This window comes from Pinus tabuliformis, chromosome 7 (assembly GCF_031772625.1).
Source record: "Pinus tabuliformis cultivar Carrire ecotype Pingquan chromosome 7, CPIR1, whole genome shotgun sequence".
NCBI lineage: Eukaryota > Viridiplantae > Streptophyta > Pinopsida > Pinales > Pinaceae > Pinus > Pinus tabuliformis.
This window is the reverse complement of record NC_142293.1, coordinates 808,465,862-808,489,946: the sequence shown is the minus strand read 5'-3', so window position 1 is coordinate 808,489,946 and position 24,085 is coordinate 808,465,862. Positions and strand designations below refer to the sequence as shown.

The 24,085-nt window shown below is 40.0% G+C and overlaps 1 protein-coding gene across 3 annotated transcripts in view; it reads right to left on the bottom strand.

The window, feature by feature from the left end:
* Positions 1 to 24,085, bottom strand: part of LOC149250020 (uncharacterized) — a 187,762-nt gene that overhangs the window by 86,868 nt on the left and 76,809 nt on the right. For all 3 annotated transcript variants that reach the window (XM_089458896.1, XM_089458894.1, XM_089458895.1), the window contains exon 2: positions 14,449 to 14,528. In XM_089458896.1, coding sequence (XP_089315022.1) covers positions 14,449 to 14,528 — 80 coding nt within the window. The remainder of the gene's footprint in view (positions 1 to 14,448; positions 14,529 to 24,085) is intronic.

Below are 24,085 nucleotides of genomic sequence, written 5' to 3'. Positions count from 1 at the left end.
ATTCGATTATTAAGGAATCCCGTATTCGATGATTGCTCTAGCAGATAGACATCAGATACTGCCTTATCTGGGATATCGATGATTGCTCTAGCAAATAGACATCAGATACTGCCTTATCTGGGATATCATAAGTCAATGAGTGTGGAGGCTCCATCGCATTGAGACTGATGTACAAGTCGTAGACATTTTGTCAAAGCCCCGGGGAAAGGTCAGATCTGTCACTTTCCCGAACGACTTGGAGTCGTTGAGAGACCTTCTTATAAGGGTCTTGCATGTTGCATGCATTGAGCTCTGGGAGCTCTAGGGGGCTTGGGGTACTTACTAGAGCAATAGACAACCACAGGGCCACTCACCCTCCGCTAGTGATGCGCTATGAACAGGATGATTAGTTCTCCTGTGGGCCGGGATGATTAGTTCTCCCATGGCAACTATGTAGCAGGATGATTAGTTCTCCTGTGAGGTCTGGATGATGTGTTCTCCATGACGATCAAGTAGCAGGATGATTAGTTCTCTTGTGAGGTTTGGATGATGTGTTCTCCATGATGATTATGTAGCAGTATGATTAGTTCTCCTGTGAGGTTTGGATGATGTGTTCTCCATGATGATTATGTAGCAGGATGATTAGCTCTCCTGTGAGGCCTGGATGATGTGTTCTCCATGGAAATTGTGTAGCAGGATAATAAGTTCTCCTGTGACGACAAGATTGATTAGTTCTCCTGTCGAGGCATCCTACCCATGCAGTCTGGGACTCATGGGAAGTACCTCTCATCTGATCAATGAGCAGGGAAATGAGGATAGGGACCATAGTAGTACCGATGGACACATCGTTGTATCTACCGTACTCCCTATGCTAGGATGGCCTTCATTGATCTGGGATCAATGATACTAGTCTGCGACCAGTTGTAGGAATTATACCTACTATGACGCTGACTTCAAGTCGGTTGAGACTAGTCTAGGACCAGTAGTACATACTCTGAGACTGACTTTGGGTCAGTGGAGGACTGGTCTAGGACCAGTGAGAGTGGTACATACTAGGACGCTGACTTTGGGTCGGTTGAGACTGGTCCGGGACCAGTGCTACACACTCTAAGACTGATGATACTAGTCTAGGACCAGTGATAGGAGTGGTACCCACTATGACGTTGACTTTGGGTCGGTTGAGACTAGTCTGGGACCAGTGGTACGCACTCTGAGACTGACTTCGGGTCAATGGAGAATGGTATGAGACATTCTCGATCAATTCTTCTTCTTCATGGTTCAGTAGAGCTAAGCAGAGCAGAGCAGAGCCAGCAGAGCTGAGCAAAGCAGAGCCAGCAGAGCTGAGCAAAGCAGAGCCAGCAGAGACAGCAGAGATGAGCAGAGCTAGCAGAGTTGAGCAGAGCAGTGCAGGGCATTGATGGCAGAGACAGTACAGTGGGACATATGAATCAGCGGATGGAGTTCTCACTAGTGGAGAGGGAGTGTTAAAATTGGAAACTAGGGCCAAACTCCATGTGGGTCAGCTTATTTATGGCAGCTGATATTTTTATTGGATCCCTCTCATCGAGAGGTGTAGGATTGATCTAAAGATCATCCGATTTCGATAAGTATTCATGGAGTTATGAATTTATTTTGATTATGGAATTATTATCAAGCCGACCAGCAACTTGAGTAGGCTCAAAAGCCCAATAGACATGCCTATTCATCATCTACGTTTTAGTATAAATATAGAGGACTTCAAGTCATTTCAACACACACTTGGGATCTCTTCCTCTCTCTACTTGTCTTTGGGTTTTAGTAGGAGGAGAGATCTTAAGGGATAATGCTACCCTGATCCAGAAAGCCAGAACTGTCGGAAAAGCCGGAACTGCCGAAAAAGCCAGAACTGCCGAAAAAGCTGAAACTGCCGGAAAAGCCAGAATTGCCAGAAAAATCGGAACTGTCGAAAAAGCCGGAAAAGCCGAAATAGTCGGCACTGTCAAAAAAGCCAGAAAAGTCGGAACTGCCAAAAAAGCCGGAACTGCTAGAAAATCCGAAAAAGCCGAAACTACCGAAAAAGCCGGAAAAGCTGGAACTGCCAAAAAAGCCAGAACTTCCGAAAAAGCTAGAAAAGCTGGAAAAGCCGGAACTGCTGGAAAAGCCAGAACTGCCGGAAAAGCCGGAAAATCCAGAATTGCTGGAAAAGCCGGAATTGTCAAAAAAGTCGAAACTACCGGAAAAGCCGGAAAATCCAGAACCATTGGAACTGTCAAAACTGCAGGAACTGCCGAGAACAGCAGGAATAGCCGAAATTGCAGGGAACGGCCAAAATTGACGGGAAGGCAACATGGTGCAGTCATGCCACATAATGTAGTACAGTGATGATGGGTGTAGCATGGTGCAGCGCGGTGAGGTGTGGCATGATGACAAAATGCAGCACAACGATAGGTAAAGGAATCACCTTGGAGAATCAGTTGAAGCAGCATGTCTTCAACTGATCTCATGTATCATCTTCTTAGAGATGATCTATGCTCTTATCTAGATAAGTCAAAGTGTTAACTTCTATTGTAAATGTACTATCTCTCTCTCTCTCTTTCTCTGCTGAACTTTGAAGAACATAAAAGAAGAATTGGTCAAGGGTTTCCCCACATTGTGGGGTTTGTCCCTGGCTAGCGCCACATCTTGTGTCCTCTTGTCTTGGCTTGTCTTCTGCGATTTACATTTATGTTCTATCTGCAATTTACTTTAATGCTGATGTGATTGCTAATTTGGAAAAGATAATGAGCTAACTGTGGAAAATTGAAATAAATTGCTCTAGCATAGAACATACCTAAAATTAACAAATTCCGATAAGTACAATTTGTCAAGGTCGGCAAGCATCCAAACTGCCCCCACTTGTGCTCCATGTTTTAGTATAAATACAAGTGCCTTGCAAGTCATTTGGACACACTTCAATCTTGAGTTCTCTCCACTTGTTTTGGGTTTTAGTGGAAAAGAAGTCTAAGAGGAGGAAGCCCTAAACGCAGGAGGAGCCCTAGCCATAGTCTAGCCACAGTCAAGAAGAGATCTAATACTGCCCTAGCCGCAGTCCTAAAGAAGGTGATTTAACCGCCATTCAATCAAGGAGACTTAGCCACTGTTCATGATGCTTGGCTACAGTTCAAGATGGAGATCTAGCACGGTGAAGGAGGCCTATACACGCTGCCCTAATGCGCAGTCCTATCCTTCCCTAGCCGTAGGTCCTTCATGCCCTAGCCGCAGGTCTTGTCACCGTAGATAGAGACTTTGTCTCTGTCCTTAAAGAAGGCTCCTCAACGCAGCAAGGAGGCCTCCATACGTTGTCCAAAGAAGCCTCAAATGAAGCCCTAGCTGCAGTCTTCTATACCACCTATCCGCTATAAGAAAGAGACATTGTTAACAGTCCTAAGAATGCGTTTTAGGTGCACATCTTGGCCGCAGTCCTGAAGACCAGCCACGTTGAAGGGAGAGGTCTCTTCAGATGTTTTATGAGGAGATCCTATACGCTGTCACAAGAGGTTCTTATCAGCAGTTTAGAAGGGCTATACTACGTTGGCTAAAGGAACTGCTACAACAATGAGAAACCTCCATACCTTGATGAGAAGAAGCTCCAATAGCACACAGATCAGCATTGTATTTCAGTGGGCCACATGTTGATGACAGCCTTGTGTGTATCCTAGGACTGTGGGATCATAGCTTATCTTGCTGCTAGGCTAGGCCATAGGCCATAGCCAACAGCTAAGGCAGTGTGGCAGCATGACAGAAGTAGTGTCCCTCATTATGCAAGAGGTGGACAACATTCTAGGAGATGCAGCATAATGGTTGGATACTACATGGTTGATGCAACATGTTTAGATACAGCCCATGGATGCAGCTACATATCTAGATGCAGCATGGTGTTAGAGACAGCAGTGTAGTGCAGCATAATGATGAGTGCAGCCCGGTGATGGGAGCTTGTGATGAAGAGCAGCTTAATGACAGTGGTGCAGCGTGATGATACATTGTAGTATACATTGAGCACAGTGATGGGTACAGTCATGATTAGTGAAGCATGATGAGATGCAACATAGTGATGATGGGTGTAGCATGGTACAGCACAATGAGGTGCAGCATGATGATGAGGTGCAGCACAATGATAGGTACAGCACAATGAGGTGCGGCATGATGATGAGGTGCAGCACAATGATAGGTGCAACATGGTGATGGAGTCAACTTGGAGAATGAGTTGAAACAGCGTGTCTTCAACTGAGTTTAGCTACCTCATGTATCATCTTCTTAGAGATGATCTCTGCTCTTATTTAGATAAGTCAAAGTATTGACTTCTGTTGTATATGTACTATCTCTCTCTCTCTCTCTCTCTGTTGAATTATTGAAGAACATATAAGAATAATTGATCAAGGGTTTCCCCACATTGGGGTTTGTCCCTGGCTAGCGCCACATCTTGTGTCCTCTTGTCTTGGCTTGCCTTCTGCGATTCATGTTTATGTTCTATCTGCAATTTACTATTATGCTGATGTGATTGCTAATCTAGAAAAGATATTGAGCTAACTGTGAAAATTGAAATAAATTGCTCTAAGCATAGAACATACCTAAAATTAACATGGTATCAGAGCTGAGGTGAAGATAAAGCCCAAGCAAGAGTGAAAGAGCAATCACGGAAGACAGTTGGGAAACGACAAAAGGCTCAATGGATTCCTCATCCCTCTTCAAATTCACCAAGGGTGAAGTCAAAGAAGATAATATTATCAGAATAGCGCAACAAAAGCTTCTGATGGCCTACCTTAAGATCACTTCAATGGGAAGTCCAAATCTAAGGGTGGAAGGAAAGGCAGATGCCTTGCTTGCAATAAGTTCAGCGATTATGTGAAGGAGTGTCCGAAAGTAGCAACACATCACTTGAAGATGATAACAATCATTCCAGGGACATCTTCAATGATCGGAGGAACGACAAATAATGCAAGTCATCAAGGAAATAGCCGACTCTTCAAAGAAAGCAAGGAACCCCAGGTATGTAGAATCAAATGTTGTTTCTAATAAGATAAAGAAGCATTATCTTATATTGGCCCTCTCCTCCAGACTCTCTAGGAATCTGGCTTATTGATTGTAGTGCTTCAAGGCACTTCATCAGATAGAAGGGTGCTCTCTCTAATTTGGTAGAGATGGAAACAATCATGGGATTATACTTGGAGTCAATGCCACCTATCTCGGAAAGGGTGTAGGGAATGTTACCTCTCAATTGAATAAGGGTAACTCGATTCATTTAAAAGAAGCTCCTTATGTACTTGATCGCAAGAAGAACCTGGTGTTCAATTCGGCAATGGAAGTCAAAGGTTTCAGGGTGGCATTCATTGTTGGAAAGGTACGTGTTTGAAAATGAAATTTTCAAAGATGATTTCACTCATGAGTTCAGGGTTGGCAATTTGTATCAAGTTGCAGGAAGTCCATTAGGGACCATGTCAGTTGACAAATTTCTCCTATAGCACCAAAGGTATGCTTATTATGGGGCCCTACCCGATGTGAGTCAGATGGTGACTAGGATGCCTGAATTCAAGAAAAACATGAAGGTACATGTCTGAGATGTACCGAAGGAAAATCTTACAAGGGGACCGAATACATAGCTACAAGTATGACCTCATGTAAAGCTGCCTGGTTGAGGAAGCTCTTCACTGAGCTGTTTGAACTTTGTACCCATGATGGATACCACCGTGATCTTTTGTGTCAACCAAAGGGGGATTTGATTATTAAAAAATCTTGTATTTTATGATCGCTCCAGCATATAGACATCAGGTACCACTTTATCTGGGATATGGTACATCGATGAGCAAGAAGGCTCCATCGCATTGGGACTGATGTGCAGGTCGCCAACGTTTTGTCGAAGCCCCTGAGAAAGGTCAAATTTGTGACTTTCCGAGAACGATTAGGAGTTGTGGAGAAACTCTCTCCGGGTCCTATATGATATGGACATTAAGCTCTGGGAAATCCGGGGGACTTGGGGGTACATCGTGGAGCGATAAGCAACCATAGGGTGAGTGGTCTAGCCTTCCCCTAGTGGTTTGCTATGTAGGCAAGATGAGTGGTTCATCCTTCTCCTGCCAAGACACAATCATAGGGTGAGTTGTTCAGCCTTCCCCTAGTGATATGTTGTGTACAGGGTGTGTGTTTCAACCTTCCCCAAGTGATATGTTGTGTACAGGGTGAGTGGTTCAGTCTTCCCCTGGGATACCCCTAGCGACATGTAGGCAGGATGAGTGGTTCATCCTTCTCCTGCTGAGACATCCTACCCATGCAGTCTGGGACTCACAGGAAGTACCTCTCATCTGGCCAATGAGCAGGGAAATAAGGATAGAGACCACAGTAGTAACAGTGAACGCATCATGTTACTACCGTACTCCCTATGCTAGGATGATATTGATTTGGGATCAATGAAACTGACTTCGGGTCAATATGAGTGGTTTGAGACACTCTCTTTTGATATTGATCTGGGATCAATGAAACTGACTTCAGGTCAGTATGAGTGGTTTGAGACACTCTCTTGTGATATGATCTGGGACCAATGAAACTGACTTCAGGTCAGTATGAGTGGTTTCAGACACTCTTTTTTGATATTGATTTGGGATCAATAAAACTGACTTCGGGTTAGTATGAGTGGTTTGAGACACTCTCTTGTGATATTGATCTGGGATCAATGAAACTGACATTGGGTCAGTAAGAGTGATATAAATCACTCTCTTTTGGAACTGATCTGAGATCAGTAAGAGTGGTATGACACACTCTCTTCATATGGGACTAACTTCGAGTCAGTAGAGAATGGTATGAGACATTCTCAATCAATTCTTCTAATTCATGGTTCAGCAGAGCAAAGCAGTGCAGGGCACTGATGGCAGAGATAGTACAGTCTGGCAGATGGATCAGCAGATGGAGTTCTCCCTAGTTGAGAGGGAGTGTTAAAATTGGCAACTAGGGCCAAACTCCATGTAGGTCATCTTATTCATGGCAGTTGATATTTTTCTTGGATTCCTCTCATCAAGAAATGTAGGATTGATCTAAAGATCATCCGATTTCGATAAGAATTCATGGAGATATGAATTTATTTGTGTTATGGGACAATTCGTCAAGGTTGGCCAACACCCAAACTGCCCCCACTTGTGCTCCACGTTTTAGTATAAATACAAGTGCCTTGCAAGTCATTTGGACACACTTCACTCTTGATTTAGTGGAAGGGAAGTCTAAGAGGAGGAAGCCCTAAACGCAAGAAGAAAGGAGACTAAAAAACGAGCCCTAGCCACAGTCTGGCTGTAGTTAAGAAGAGATCTAATACTGCCCTAGTCGCAGTCCTAAAGAAGGTGATCTAACCGCCATTCAATCAAGGAGACTTAACCGCAGTTCATGATGCCTAGCCGTAGTTCAAGCTGGAGATCTAGCACGGTGAAGGAGGCCTATACATGTTGCCCTAATGCGCAGTCCTATCCTACCATAGGCGCAAGTCCTTCATGCCCTAGCCGCAGGTCTTGTCACTGTAGATAGAGACTCTATCTCTGTCCTTAAAGAAGGCTCCTCAACGCAGTAAGGAGGCCTCCATACGCTGTCTAGAGAAGCCTCAAATGAAGCCCTAGTTGCAGTCTTCTACACCACCTATCCGCTGTAAGAAAGAGACATTGTTAACAGTCCTAAGAATGTGTTTTAGGTGCACATCTTGGACATAGTCCTGAAGACCAGCCACGTTAAAGGGAGAAGTCCCTTCAGAGGTTTTATGAGGAAATCCTATATGCTATCACAAGAGGTTCTTATAAGCAATTTAGAAGGGCTATACTACATTAGCTAAAGGAACTGCTACAGCAATGAGAAACCTCCATACCTTGATGAGAAGAAGCTCCAATAGCACACAAATCAACACTGTATTTCAGTGGGCCACATATTGATGACAGCCTTTTGTGTATCCTAGGACTGTAGGATCATAGCTTATCTTGTTGTTGGGCTAGGCCATAGGCCATAGCCAGCAGCGAAGGCAGTGTGGCAGCATAACAGAAGTAATGTCCCTCATTATGCAGGAGGTGGACAACATTCTAGGAGATGCAGCATCAGAGCCATTATTGCAACAGGAAATAGCAAATTTCTTGCGCTAGGTAATAGGGGCTGGACTGCGCAAGTAAGAGTTGGGTGAAGAGACTTGCAAGGTGTTTCAAGCTTAGTGTCAGCAATGAGAAAAGTGAGTTTTCTATTGAAACAGATTTCCTTGTAAAGAGATCTATTTGTTCAAACTATAAATAAAATTCTATAGCAAGGAGAGGGTTTTACCAGTTGGGTTTCCCAACAAAATTATTATGTTATTGTGTGACTGTGTTTTTATCTCTATGATTATTCTGTTGCTTATCTATTGTGGAAAAATTTAGTGTCTTGGTGAAAAGAATTTTTGGTTTCAGTTTGTAGTTGTCATTAGTTCAGATTGTTCATTCAAGCAACTGAAAATTTTCTTGGAAATCTACAAAAATTCATGGGAGAGGGAGCGATGTTGGGGTTCCTGGCATAAGGGTCCTTGTTTCTAAATTTATAAAATATAATAACGATAAAATCCTATAAAGAACAATTCATCCTACTCAAATTCAAAATTGTGCAATCCAATGGAAATGCTATAATCTTGCCAATCCCGAAATCTTGAAAACTTTTAAGCCTATAAATTCTTAATGGGATGTGAAATTTCACCTTCTCAATATGAAGTCTAATGACGTTGGAACTTGGAACTAATCTCTAACATCTTGAAAAGATTAGTGGTAATGTTAAAAATTTAAGTAAAAGGATAGAAAAAAGTAAGATAAAGGAGAATGAAAAGGATAGAAAAAAGTAAGATATAAGGAGAATGTCACTATTACTTGATTACCATTAATTACCAAGGTTCTAGACTCCTCAAAGCTCTATCCCTTGTTTTTTTTCTATCTTGATGGGTTGTTAGGCAAAGACTCTGGGGGGTTGGGAGTGCCCAAATGTCCCCCTTCTAGGGGAGTGGGGTGCGTTCAGACGTTTACCCACACTAGGGAAATGTTTACCCATGTGTTTTCATAAGTTAATGGCATATTTGTAAAAAACCAACTTTTTCTTATTTTCAATCTCATTATAGCATCATAGTTTTTCTTTAAAGTTAGTTATGACAATACTATTAATGGTATTGATAATTTGAAGGGCATCCTCTTCTACTACCCCCCAATAATGGAGCCAAGAGGTAGCATCTTTAGTCCACCTTCTCTTTAGCATTGACTGACATTCACTTTTATTTGAAATAAGAAGCCTCCCTTTCTTCATAATCACCAACTTATACTTATCATTGCCTTACTCTCCACGGGTGGGAGACGAACCTTTAAAAGCATGATAGGGTATGGTGCAATGTTGCGAAAATCGCGCGAGATTAAATCGGCAAGGGGAAAAATCAGTCAACCAAAATATATATATATATATATATATCTAGAAAATAAAAATAAAAATCGGGAAAAAGTCCGTAAAAATCAGAAAAAAAAAATCGTAAAATACAAAAATATTCATTTTCTTTCAATTTTTTTAATATCTAAAGCATCTACAACATAAAATAAATACATTGACACATAAATATGATAAAAGAACTAATATATAAGACGTGTAATATCATTTTTAGTGCTACATCACACATAACAGTGAATCATGTCCTAAATAGTAAGTCCTAACTCCTGAGTCCCAACTCAGCCTCAAAATATCAACAAAAAATATAATAATGTATCTCATATCATGAATCATAATGTCATATACAATGAAATGAACCAAATAACTAATACTACTGATTTCCTCTGCCCCTCTTGCGAGAAAATGCAATAGCTTTCCCTTTTCCTCTAGATGTAAATGCCAGTGGAGTTGGCAGTGGACTCTATTGTGCTCTAGAAGCTGAAGAACTAGGAGCTACAGGAGGTAGACCATGTCCTCTACTGGTGGTAGGGGTAGCCTGGGTAGGTGGTGTCACCTCCTCCTCCTGTTGCTCCTCCTCCTCCTCCTCCTCCTCCTCCCCCTCTATGCCTTCCACTACCTCCTGCTCTAACCAATCATCGGCAGACTCCATGAGAGGCCTCTCGGCCTCAACCCTCCATGCAGCAGTGGTGTCAATCCCATCCAATGAGATGGCCTCCATATCAAGTATCCTCTCAAGTTGCCTCACCCACAATCGAAGATTTTAGTAGACGTAGACCATGTCATTAAGTCGCTGGGACTCCAACCTATACAAAGATCATAAAATAATAATTATAAAAAAAAAAATTATTTAATGAATTCAAAAAATTAATTGGAAATTTGGAATATTTTAAGTTTTAAGTTTAACTTGTTGCGCTTCTTGTTGTGCATTTTTTCAAATACACTCCAGTTTCACTCACATCCTGAGGAGCTATATGTTTGGCTAGGGATTCGAATGGCAAGCTTTCGCACATAGGGTACTCTGGCACCATAGCGAGTCCACCATGCATCTACAACAAAATTACAAATAAGATAAACATAAGAAAAAAATGAAATTTGAAAATTGAAGCAAAGTATGAAGTTAAGAACTTTGAAGAGACAATGAAAATTGAAACAAACGAAAAAATACTTGGCATTTTAGTCTTCCTATCAACCATAGCCATCTCAAAGCTAAATGTGCCACCTGCCATTCTGTATATTTCCATTTCTATGGAGATTTCTACATGTTCTGCTGGAGATCGCACCATCCTTTGAACACAGGTTAAGAATCCATCCATGATCTCAACATCAAATACGAACCCACATGGGTAAGAAAATGCGGAGTCCAGGTAGATCGCTACAGCATGAATGGGACAATGGAGTGTGTTGTTCCATCGTTCATCAATCACTTCCCAATGTCCCATAGGAGTTGTTTCTGAAACCCTCATCTCCCTTATCATCATAGTAGGCCCGAATGGATTATTTGGCCTTATCCATGGCCTCATACAAATAGCCCATTGCGGGCTTCTCACTACCAACTAATCGAAGAACCTTTACCAAAGGTTCAGTAACGTTGCACACCTCCTACACTCCCGCCCAGAAGTTTTCTTGGTATGAAACTAATCTGCATATGGCCTCTCCCTCCGATTTGTGGCTAAATGTCAAAGCACGCCACTCATCTAAAGAAACATTCTCTTCACATCCCACATAGAATTCAAGAGGGATTGAAGAGATATGAAACTGGTGGCAAACTGCGTTATGGCGGGGCACACCAACCCCTTGTTGTTGGTGAATTTTCTCATCAATCTAAGCACAGATGCATGATTATATATAAATTTTGCAATGTTTTTTTATGAGTCAACAATATCTTTGACAAAAGAAATTTTTCCTATGTTCTCCAACATCAAATCAATACAATGTGCAGCACAAGGTGTCCAAAATAAAGTAGGATGTCTTTCCATAAGCATCTTGCCAATAGCAACATAATTTGCAGCATTGTTCGTTATGACTTGGACAACATGTTTTGCACCCACCTCCAAAATAAACACATCTAGCAAATCACATAATAATTTTGCATCTTTGATATGTGAAGATGCATCAACAGATTTCATAAACATTGTCCCCTTAGGACAATTAACCAAGAAGTTTATAAGGGTTCTCCCCTTTCGGTCGGTCCAAACAATTGACATCACAGTGCATCTTGTTTGTGCCCATGATGCCCTAAAATCCTCCAATCTTTTGGTGCAGTCAACATTTTCGTCTTGAAGAATGTTGCCTCTAAAGTCATCATAAGAAGGGATTGTGTACCCTGGGCCAACAATTGCAATATTATCAACAGCAGGCTAGAAAAATGGATTATTCCTTGCAACGCTGAAAAGAATATCACTCCAAAAGAGAAACTTGTCAAACAACACGTCAGCTTGTTCTTTCTCCTTTTTTAAGCATTGAAGTGATAGATGGTTGTGAACCAGCCATGGTTCTAGGAACAAAAAATGATGAGGTAGCTACAAGGTTGGTTGTAGACATTGATGCTGAAATAGAACCAGTGCCACTTCCATATTCACATCCTAACACACTCCCTGCTAGTTGGTTCTTCAAAGCTACTTTGGTCATTTTGTCTTGCTCTAATTCTTCCAATGTTCTCATGGCTCATTGGATGATTTCCGCATTTGTATTGGTGTAAGGCCCTACATCACGTCTAGGGATTTGTGCAAGGTGATACTTTAATCTATAAACCCCCCGCGACATATGCTACCCACACAACTTGCAAGACAAATTTATTCTATCAAATCCTCCATCAGGATCACCAAATTCCCACAGAGAGTCCAATTTCCTTGGCATGTTTGTAACTTGGTTGAACTCTTGAGTTTTAATGTAAGATGAAGTTTGAAGTTGAACCTATGGCACAATAAGAATTGCAAGTTAAAAAAATTTAAAAAAAATTACATACATGACACAACACATTGAATTTTTTACAAACAAACAAAAAAATCTCAACTCAATCCAACAATAATAGAAAAATGCACATTCAAACCCAATAAAAAATGATGCAAAAAAATAGAGCACAAGAAAAAATTAAACTAATAAATCTAACAATCAAGTTTTTGCATTTTTTACCAAAATGAACCCTCTCCACTCTATGCAACAAAAATGAAAAAAAAAAACACCATCAAATCCACTCAAAAATCATTGATAATCAATGGGTTATAAAAACCCAAGCAAAAACAAGAAAAAAAACAAAACAAAATGGCTAAATTTGGTGCCCATACCTGGAAACCATGGTTTGCCGAAGAAATTTGGTCCAAACACAAAGTTCTCTTGCTTGGGATGCTAAAATCTCTCGTTGTTCTCCTCCTCTGCCCTAGTATACGCCTTCCTCTCCATGTCAGTGCTCAAACAAGTATGATGTCTGCTAAAAATGAGAAATAAAACTCATCAATTTGCTTATAAAACGGGCTGTCCCGGAGGGTCGCGATTTTTTCCGTTCGAATCGCGATTTTTTCGATAAATAAAAAAACAGAAACCAAAAAAGGGGGGGGGTCAATAACATCGGCTAAGTCAAAAAATCACGATTTTCGCAACACTGGTATGGTAAAGGGGGGGGGGGGGGGGGGGGTCAATAACATCGGCTAAGTCAAAAAATCACGATTTTCGCAACACTGGTATGGTGTATTGCTTTTAATTTTAATATTGTGTATTATAAAATGCATCTGCATTTGTTCAATTTTCCTTCCAATCTCCCTAGAAATACTACAGCCTAGAGTTCACAACCATACATAATCACTAGGATAACAAGCTCACATTCATTGCAGTTCCCCACCTCCCCTCCCTCCCCCGTATTAACCTATTTGATATGCCCTTCACACCAAACCAATCGTTTCCACACATAAACATTTATTAAAAAATAACTGGATAATCGAACTGGTCAAGGTCACCTTGAAATTACAAAACAAAATACCACCTCCATGTCAGCTTTAATTTTTAGACATCAGGTCGGCGTTAATTGCTCTTCTGTCTAATGATCAATCCATGCGAGCAGTTCCTTGATCCATCCTTGATCACTGCAACCCCCAGACCTTCACTGGGTTTCTGCTTGGAACTTTTTTTCACCATGGTTATAATACCATGTGATACTTACATACGCAAGATCATAGACAGGAATAAGTGCATGATAAAAGAGAGAATAAATTACTTAATTATTGAGTGATGCAGTGTTTCATTACATAGTAAGAGAGAGAGAGAAGTGTTATGATTTTAAAGGTACAAAGTCTAACAAAGTCCTTATTTTGTGTCTAAAGTAAAACTAAGTCTTAATTATGGTCATTCTATCTAACAATTTTTACTGGATTTGGGGTTTATTAGCCACATTGGACCAATCATGAGATACTCTTGGCTGAGTTGGCACCAAAAACAGGCCTATTACAGGCATGTTTTGGCACTTATTGGGGCCCAACCTGAACCAAGTAACACCCAAAAGTTACTCCTCTTTCTGACTGGAAACTAACTAAGAACATTCCCTACCTGTTCAAAAGTTCCATAGGACGTGAGAACTTAATAAATTGATCCCCTAACAATGGGAATGAGTTCGAGTCCGACAATGCTTTTCATCTTCGACATTTTGAATGCTTGTATTGGATCCCTTTTGGAACTAGGCCTAACAGACCTAATGGGCGTCTTCTCTAAGCCCTATCACATAAGCATTCAATAGGAGGTAATAATGTTGTCATTTGGTAATCTATTCCTCACCCTTGGGAATTGCTATATTATCTATAATGTTTTCAAAAAGCATTTTGAAAGGAAGACAAGGACCAATTGACATCACATTATCAATATATTTGATATTTCTTCAAAATGCATATGGTACCTCTTTCAAGTTTCTACAGATTCCTCGAATGACTTTAAGTGGTGATTTCTTCCATTATTGTAAGACTTTCCTAAGACATTCCCATTTCTTAGAACAAAAGCATCCAGAGCCCCATTTCTTCAAATAGTGCCACCACAAAAGACAAAATAAGTGATAACTAAACAAACCTTATCCAAATCAGCATCAAGTGCCTCCCTTGTTAATAACTCACGGCCATGTCCACGCACATGTCCGCGCCCATGTCCACCTGCCATGAAAAAACATTTTCATTAATAGCTGCCTTAAACATACTAACTGGAGGTTTAAAACAAAATATTTGAATTGAATGGAGCACATGGTCTAAGACAGGCTTGTCCACAGAACTAAAACCAGAAAACCATAACAATTTTTGTTAAATAAATCACATACTTCAGAACCAAACTTTGCATAAACTTTTGGGAAGCAGGCTAATTCATGAAAAGCAAGACTCTTGTATATGAAGACAGGAAGCTTTAGACTGCACATGGATGCAGGCTCCGGTATACCCATGGTTGTCAAGGCCGAAATCTGACTGTTTTGGAAAACAGAAACATTAAACGGATGTATAACATAGAGGAACCAAACACATTCAAAGAGACAATTAAAATGCATATAAAAAGGGCTGAGTCAGAATTTACGGAAATTGTTGAGATTGGTAGATTGGGAGGTGATCCAAACCCTAGGGCGAATGGTTGTGGAGGAATTGGCACCACAAAAAGGGCTTTGTGGGCTAACAACCCAAGAGGTGGGTTTTCCACCCAAGCTTGTGGGTGTGAAACCATGTATGGTTTTGTTGATTTGACACTTGGAGATGATGGAGCACCCTTAATGGAGCAAGGGGCTGCCAAGAACACCAAGAGAGCATTTGTCAAATGAGAGATAATAATTTTTGTTTGTGTGTGTGTGGGCTTGTGACACAATAGTCAAGTCAGCCTTGGTTGAGGACAGCCCTAGAAGAGGGCTAGTTGTGCCACCCAAAGAACATATAAATATAAGATAGTTGTGACCTCATTTGGCATCCAATCAAGGCATTCATTCCTCATGTGAAGACTGAACTAGGAGGCTGAATATTCTGAGACAGCCGCAGCCCTAGAAGCCTAGGCGAAGGAGGGAATTGGACGAGTTTAAGGTATGTTCTTGTGACTGTTTTGGGTGACGTTTGGGCAGGTAAAGGCAGCGAAGGAGAGGAGGTTCTGTAGGAGAACAGGCCGAAGTTTTTGAGGGTAATTCTGGGCATGAAAACAGTGATAATCTCTCTCTGAAAGAGGCTGATAAATTCTCTGTTGGTCAGGTAGAATAAAGTCTGGTTTGGGAGGCCGAGCAGCCTGGTAACCTACCAGAACTAGGCCGCATTCATCCACAGGAGCATCGCGGGAATGGGAGGTTTGTAGGTGTGGGATTTCTGTGTTTTGTGCAGGTGCAGGATGCCCTAGATAGGGCTGAGTTCCACAGAGAAATCTTGCTCAGATCCAAGGTGTTTTGGAGAGCAGAAGAAGACGTCTTCTAGGAGAGAAGGGTGCAGAATCGGTGTCCAGTTTGGGAAAGTGGTTGGAACAGTCAAAAGAGCAGATTTGGAGGGCTGTAGTGACTTGTTCCAAAGCCCTAAGAACAGTCACTTATAAAGGAATTTAAGGACTGTCAGAAGGGCAGAATCAGAGAAGCCCTAAGGGCTAGCTCTTGAAAGAATAAGGACCATCCAAGTGGGCTTATGAACAGGCCCTAAGTTGACTGTTGGAGAAGGACCTTTGACAGTGATAGAGGGCAGCCTCCATGCCCTAAGTCTGTCTTTATATATAGCAGCAGAGGAAGGCAGAAGTGGGATGAGTTGTGAAGTCCCAAAGTGTTGTGTTCTTGAAGGACTAAGAAGCAGCAAGTGGGCAAGACTAGGAGTTGTTCAAAAACGGAGTTGTGAACAACTCACAAAAGACCCTATGTGTTCACTGTTGACTCATTGATGGACTAAGAAGCAGCAGAGGAAGGCAGAAGTGGGATGAGTTGTGAAGTCCCAAAGTGTTGTGTTCTTGAAGGACTAAGAAGCAGCAAGTGGGCAAGACTAGGAGTTGTTCAAAAACGGAGTTGTGAACAACTCACAAAAGACCCTATGTGTTCACTGTTGACTCATTGATGGACTAATGATCAGCTAGAGGGCAGACAATTGGTAAGCTGTGTTCAGTGACCTAAAGAAGTAGGATTCATTGATAGAGGCAGATTAGTGTTGCTGCAGATCGGGAACCAAAGGACCAGCAGATGTGTTCAGGACACGTGGACTGAAAGGGATGCGGGGTGCCACATCAGCAAGTAGGTCAAGTGTTGTCTTGTTTAGGGTAGGTTGGTTGTCTAAGGACTGACACCACACCCTAGTTTGTATTCTTGTATCAGCGATTGTATGAGGACGATGATCCCTAGTACGGGAGCCCTAGACAATTGTATTAAAGATTGTTAATATAATGAAGTTGGGTTGAAAATTGTAGAAAGTTGTCTATTGTGCATGTGTTGATTTACTGCTATGTTTATTCTGCTGTGCAAAGTAGTCTTGTTGTGGTATTTCAGTTGGTTGTGTCAGAGATTGTAAGACCCTAACCTAGATTCTCTAGTGCTGTGGAAATTCAACAGTACAAAGTCTCAGAAAAGTATTCCTTAACCACATTTCTATTGAAGGAAAACAATTATTCATAGCTTTGAAATGAAAAAAATAAAAATAGACATCTTGGTATAAATGTTAGATGAAAGGTGGGTACTCGAAAATTGCAAATGAGATATATCTAAGGGAAAGCTCCTCAATGAAAGAAACAGGCAGGCAAAATTAAAAAGGAAAGGGCAGCCTAAAACAGACTGGCTATGTGTGCGGATCAGAAAAGAGATCATTCATTTTCTCTCTCCCACTCTGGAGATCAATACATTTTACTTTATGTAACAAGTACAGATGTAAACATATATCTTGAAAATAGAAAGACATAATATATATATATATATATATATATTGAGGGAGTATGGCTTGCAAGGAAAAGGGGGCTGTGGCTTAGTAGTTGGAACTTGGGACAAGGCACTAGCACGCAAACAGGCCAGTTCAAACCCCGGCAGGTGTGCAGCCCTTGTGTGTGTGGGAGGATAAGAGTTTGACCTCCCGGAGTTGGTTTCCCTCCATCATCAATGCAGCTTAACACAACTCCAACAAGCCAAATTTGTTATTGGACCTTAAATAGTTATACTTTATCCTTTATAGATAGATATAGATCTAGAAGTATATCCACAACACATGACATAAATATATAGGTAGGCTACAAGGAAGTAAGTCCCAACTCAAGAGAAAAGGCTTAAGAGGAATCAAGTTTACGAACAAGTCAATTGAAATTATATAGGGGATAAAAGAATAATTGAGGTGGTGAAGGTTCATTAAAATACCAATAGCACTTGGACAGGGTAACTTTTTACATGAATCAAGTTATAAAGTAAGGGTACATTATACTAACTATGCCATACTTACATCATAATGGAAGTGCACAATCAAAAGAAGGAATAGTGAGACTGAGAGCAACTGGTGTTAAGGAAACTCTTACACACATGAATTTATGATCTAAAAATACAACCTTCACTAAAGAAATTGAAAAACTAAAATAAGAAGTAGCAAGATATCAATGATGCACAAAGTAGCCACATACTGGTGATGCCTGCAGAATCTCAACGCCAAAATCATGATCACTTTAAAAATATTTGACGAGGTTGTCACAGATAAAAATAAGAAATTTCTCGCCTTAGAAGTCATTATCAAAGCTTGATCACAGAAATCAGGAAGTTAAATAATGAGAAGAAAACACGACATTCTGGCAGTTGATGACATAGCTCTATACTCTGACTCTGCACTGAAAATGGAGACAACCCGTTGCCTCTTGCTTTTCCAAGTTACCAAGTTGTTTCCAATGTAGGTAAAATGTTAGATCAACTTGTCAACAAAGAACCATTGATCCATAAAAAAACAATAACCAATTCAGTTCAAAGGAACTAATACAGATCTACTCGACATAAAAAATCAGAAAGATGTTTATATTGAAATTGTAAAAATTTCCAACTGTATGTGACTCTTGTCCTTAAGATCTCAATTAAATAGATAAACTGTTGAATTTAATTTAATGTAGAAATTTATTTCATATCACAACATCAATCACACAATAGCTCAAAACATAAATATTGGAAGCACAAAATAGTTTCCCATATTCAAAGGTAATTTCTCCTTCGAAGTCACCTTCCAAATCCTTACTCAAAGCTTTCAAGGAAGCCTCTACAAGCAGCTAAAACAACAGCTACCTGGCTATCAAAAATCACCAAGGAAAAAGATCCGCACAAAAACTGAGAAGAAACAGCATGCAGGGAAGAATGTACAGCCAGCTGTACAGATGCATAAGATTGTACAGATTTGTTGTATGACTCCATACTACTGTATGGATTTGTTGTACATCTCTGTACAATTGTATGGATCTACTGGCATATGGCTGTTGTACAGATGGCTATTCTAGCTCCTCTCTTGATCTTCATCTGTGTTTAACAGTTAACTAGTTGTTGTCGCTATCCAATAAAAACTGCGTTTGAAATTTTGAACTCTCCATCTTGACCTGTATTTATACTTCTAGGTGAAACCCTAATATCACGGTGAGATGTATAGTTGAGATTAGCACTAGCTTAAGTGATTAATGCATGAAATACGCTTTATTACACTCTATAGCTATATATAAAACACTTCACTTTTCCCTAAAATGAATCACAAAATAGAGTTACTTTTCAAAATATCTTGAATACTTCCAACACATTAACAGACGACAATGGAAGTTCCTATTCAAGCTATATTTCTCAGCACTCTCTCTTAGAGAGGAAAAAATTCTACACTGTTATGTAAAAATTTAGTTAATTTCAGGTTTATTATTTAATTTAGGTTTAGTTAGGCGAAAGGGCACGATCATAAGATCATGCCCTTTCCTAAAGGGTGTCCATGGCAGTATTTAAGCCAGGAAACCCCATTGTAAAAGACATCATCTGTCTATTCATTTATTAATAAAGTATTTTTATATATATTTCTGTTATCCGGAAGTTTTACACTTCATCTGGTATCGGAGCGGGTTGATCGCTGCCTTCTCGCTTCCGTCCCAGGCCAAACTGCCTCAGTCGTCGTTTGTGGCGTCCAGTTCAATCGCGGCAGCCACACACTCAGTCGATTAACCACTTCATCGTCGCGTACCAGCCGTTGTCACCATTCTGCTGCACCTTTTCTGTGTCAACGCTTCCCCCTCTGTTAATTCCGCAACCACGACCACACATTCTCTACGTCCGCACCAGTCCCAACAACCGTTGCTATCTCCGTCGCATCTCCTACCACTGTTGTTCACCGATTGCTAGCCCGACTGCTTATTCTCTGTTCACTTATTTCCAACCCTCGTTCCCGACCACCCGTGACCCACGCCAACCGCCGTCCATTCCTCTCTCGTGCTTCCGACTACCAGTTCACCACTCGTTATCTGTGCCCATCCGTTGTGCCTTATTTCGTTCACCCCACCCGTTTCATTGACTTCAATAAGTCACATCCCTTCATAAATCGATTCGTGGAAGCATTGGTCGTAACCTTTTGGTGGACGTAACTGTCCCTAGGATATATATAATATATACAATATTATAATTATATGTATAAGTTATATATAATATATATTCTATAATTTAACTATAAGTTATAAATATATATATGTATATATATATATATATATTAATTAAATTAAATTATTAAATTAATTTAATTTAATTTAATAAAATATATATATATATAATAATTAATTAAATTAAATTATTAAATTAATTTAATTTAATTATTTAAAAAAAAAAGAAGGGAAGGAAAAATATTTTAGCTGGCAAATAAATACACGCCTCCGCAAACCCGCTCAATGTCGACAATGACAATGGCGGATTTCCAAAAAAGGTTGTTGGATGCAGAGCAAAAGATAAATAACAACCACGACGAGGTCAGTAAAAGATTAAATGAAGTCGAGAGCAAGCTTGGGGAGCAAGCGGACAAAATCAAAAATCTTGAAGATACGACAAATCGAATAGAGATAAAAATGGAAAGTCAACATGTCCAAACAGAAGTAAACTTCAAAGAGGTCTTAACAATGCTAAAAGTTCTGTGTAAAAGGTCGAATTGTACGCCCGAACAACTACTGAAAGAAGGTGAAGAGAATCAAGAACACATCTCGTCGGATTCAACTAAGTCAACAGACTCTCATGACAAGGTTGAATCCCCAAAAAAATCAGCGACACCCCACCAAGAAGCAAGTAACACAGTCTTTACAAACAAGCAACTCTGGGATAACTTTACCAATCAACACCCTTTTTTCGCTCAACCAGTGGCAACATACCAGCGAAGGGCAAAAGTCGAGATGCCTAAATTCGATGGAAACGAAAAAAACAATGTTGCATGGATAAATAAAGCAGAAGAATACTTTGAGATATATGACATCACTGACGATGACGAAAAGCTCAGACATGCATCCATGAAAATGGAGGGAGAAGCATATAACTGGTATATGTGGTGGAAAAAGACAACACATGTCATTAGCTGGAGGAAATTTAAAGATGCATTCTTCAAAAGATTACAAGGTGTAAAGGAAGAAGAGTTCTTTTCAAAACTCATCAAACTACGACAAAAAGGAAGTGTCGATGAATACACTCAAGAATGGGAGACCTTGGCAACACGAGTACCTGGGTTATCAGAATCTCGTCTAATTCAATCATACATATCGGGACTCAAAACCCATTTACAAGCAGAACTTGAGATGCATGATATTACATCTATAGAAGAAGCAAGACGAAAAGCAAAAACAGCCGAAAAGAAATCCGAACCAATATTTTGGTCAACGACGGAAAAAGCTTATGCAAGACAAAGGATACCCCAGTATGTGGACTCAAATAATACAAGATATGTTCCACCACATCGTCGTGAAGATGAAAAATCTAATTTGGAAATGCAAAGGATAAAAGAGGGTAAATGTAAACGTTGTGGTGAGAAGTGGGACCCCAAACATAGATGTGCTAAAGGAAAAGAACCAAAGAACCTATATAATTGTGAAGCAACCAATGATTCAAACAGTGAAGATTATGACGTAGAAGACACAGAAGACGCCCAAGAATTCTCACCAGAACTAGATGATGGAAGTATTCCACAAGTATCATTATCAGCTATGACAGGTATATCACAACCTCAGACTTTAAAGTTAAAAGGACACATAAAGAAGAACAACATAGTGGTTCTCGTCGACTCTGGAAGCACACACAATTTTTTAGATACAACTGTGGCAAAGAGACTCAATATATTTTCATTTCCCTTACCAAACATGAAAGTGATGATAGCTAACGGTAAAAAGATTGAAAAGGTGGGAAAATGCCATAAGGTTAAATTGCAGATTCAAGACTTCAGTTTAGAGTCTCCGTTTTTCACAGTACCATTAGGAGGAGTAGATGTAGTCTTAGGCATCCAATGGCTACGAACTTTAGGTACTTATGCCGCCAACCATCAATTACAATTTATAAAATTCAAATGGGGAGGTCAGAAGTACAAACTACATGGATTCCAAGCACCAGAAAATCATGTTGTATCATCATCTCAGATGATGAAGTTGAGTCGAAGAAGAGCACATGCTTATGCAATACAATGTCACCAATTAGAAATGTTATCTGCAAATATGACCAGAGAAGAATCACCAGAGATTCAAGACCTACCTATGAAGATGCCGCCTAATACAGAAATTGAGCGTAGAACAGAAGTTAAAACAGAGTCAAACCCCATCAACATCAAGCCATACCGATATCCACATCTCCAAAAAGCGGGAATTGAGAGATTAATCCAAGATCTTTTAAAGTGTGTGACTTTGATCATCTTGGAGTATCTGATCAAGTAGAAGGACTTACCCGAAGAAGACGCCTTCTGGGAGAATGAATCATTTTGTCAACAACATCCATCGTTACGTATGCTTTGAGGACAAAGCATTCTTTCGAGAGGAAGGCAATGTTATGTAAAAATTTAGTTAATTTCAGGTTTATTATTTAATTTAGGTTTAGTTAGGCAAAAGGGCACGATCATAAGATCATGCCCTTTCCTAAAGGGTGTCCATGGCAGTATTTAAGCCAGGAAACCCCATTGTAAAAGACATCATCTGTCTATTCATTTATTTATAAAGTATTTTTATATATATTTCTGTCTATTCATTTATTTATAAAGTATTTTTATATAGTTTTACACTTCATACACTAATCCGTGTTTGTCTCTAAATTCTTCAAACTTCTTTTTTGCTAAGGGCTTGATTAGAATAGAACTACTTATTGATCTATGGTGGAGCTTCACTACTCCCTTCTAAATCCTGTTTTGTATGAAGTAATATCTAATCTCTATGTGCTTGGACCTATCATGAAACAATGGATTCTCTGAGAATTTGATACAACTCTAATTATCACAGTAAATGATCATGGGATCCAGCTCCTAATCAAATTAACCTACAAGTAACTTACAAAGTAAAATGGACTCACAAGTCACAACTAGCAATATTAGCTACCATGTACTCCTTTGTTGAGCTAAGTCCCATGGAAGTTTGCTTCCTACTGAACCAGGATATCATCACTAATCCCAAGTTAAAGCAACACCCGAGGGGCTCTTCCTATTTGCAGAACTACCTGCCTAATATGAGTCTGTATACCCTTGCAGATTCACTCAACCATCTCCAATGTACCTTAAACCATACTACACTATGCCCGTCAAGTACCTAAGCACATGTTTTGCTACTACCCAGTGCTCTTGCCTCAACTCAACCATGAACTAACTCAAGGTGTCCACTATAAAACATATATCTAGTCTAGCGTTGACCAAATACATCAAAGACCCTATCAACTGCTTGTACAACATAGGTCCACCAACTATGAATCTGAAGTTGTAACATTCTTCACCTTAGTGATCATGGGTGTGGCCATAGGTTTGCAATCCTCCATCTAAAACCTCTTCAAGATCTCAACTACATACTTACCCTCCCAAATAAAATCTCCCTTGAACTTTGCCAAACCTCCAAACCAAAGAAGTAAGGCATCATGCCAATGCCCTATATCTCATATTCAACTGCCATATCTACTTTGCACCCTGCAATGAGCTTCTATACAACTATAAGAAACAAGTCATCTACACATAGACCCAAAACAAGCACATTAGTCCCAACAAATAAATAATATAAATAAGGAGTTGCTTCAATTTCAGTGAATCCCATGCTTTGCAAATATCTATTTATCCAAGAATACCATGCTCTTGTTAATTTTTCATAGGGCTATATGTTCTTTGTTTTGATAATTGTATTTTTTCATTAACATATTAAGTTCATAACATTATTCAGATTTACATCATTATTCATCATCACATGCAACTATGTAGAAAGAACAATATCATCATCATCAATGCAGCAGAATATAAAGGAACAATAGAAGAAAAGCATTCACACATAGAGACACCAGGATTGGTCGGAGACCAGGGCAAAACCCACTATGGGGAAAACCCTTTCAAATTCTTCTTCTTAGTAGATTGTCATCAAAAGATTCAGCGAAAGGGAGTACAATGATCCATGTCTTCATCTATGCAATTAACCAGCAAAACAAATACAACATCCATGAAATGAACCAAACAATATATATACTCAAAACCCAGATTTTGAAGTTTGTAATGAATTGCCACTGTCTACAGTCAACGAGTGAAAACTTTGGAAGACTGAAATTTCATCT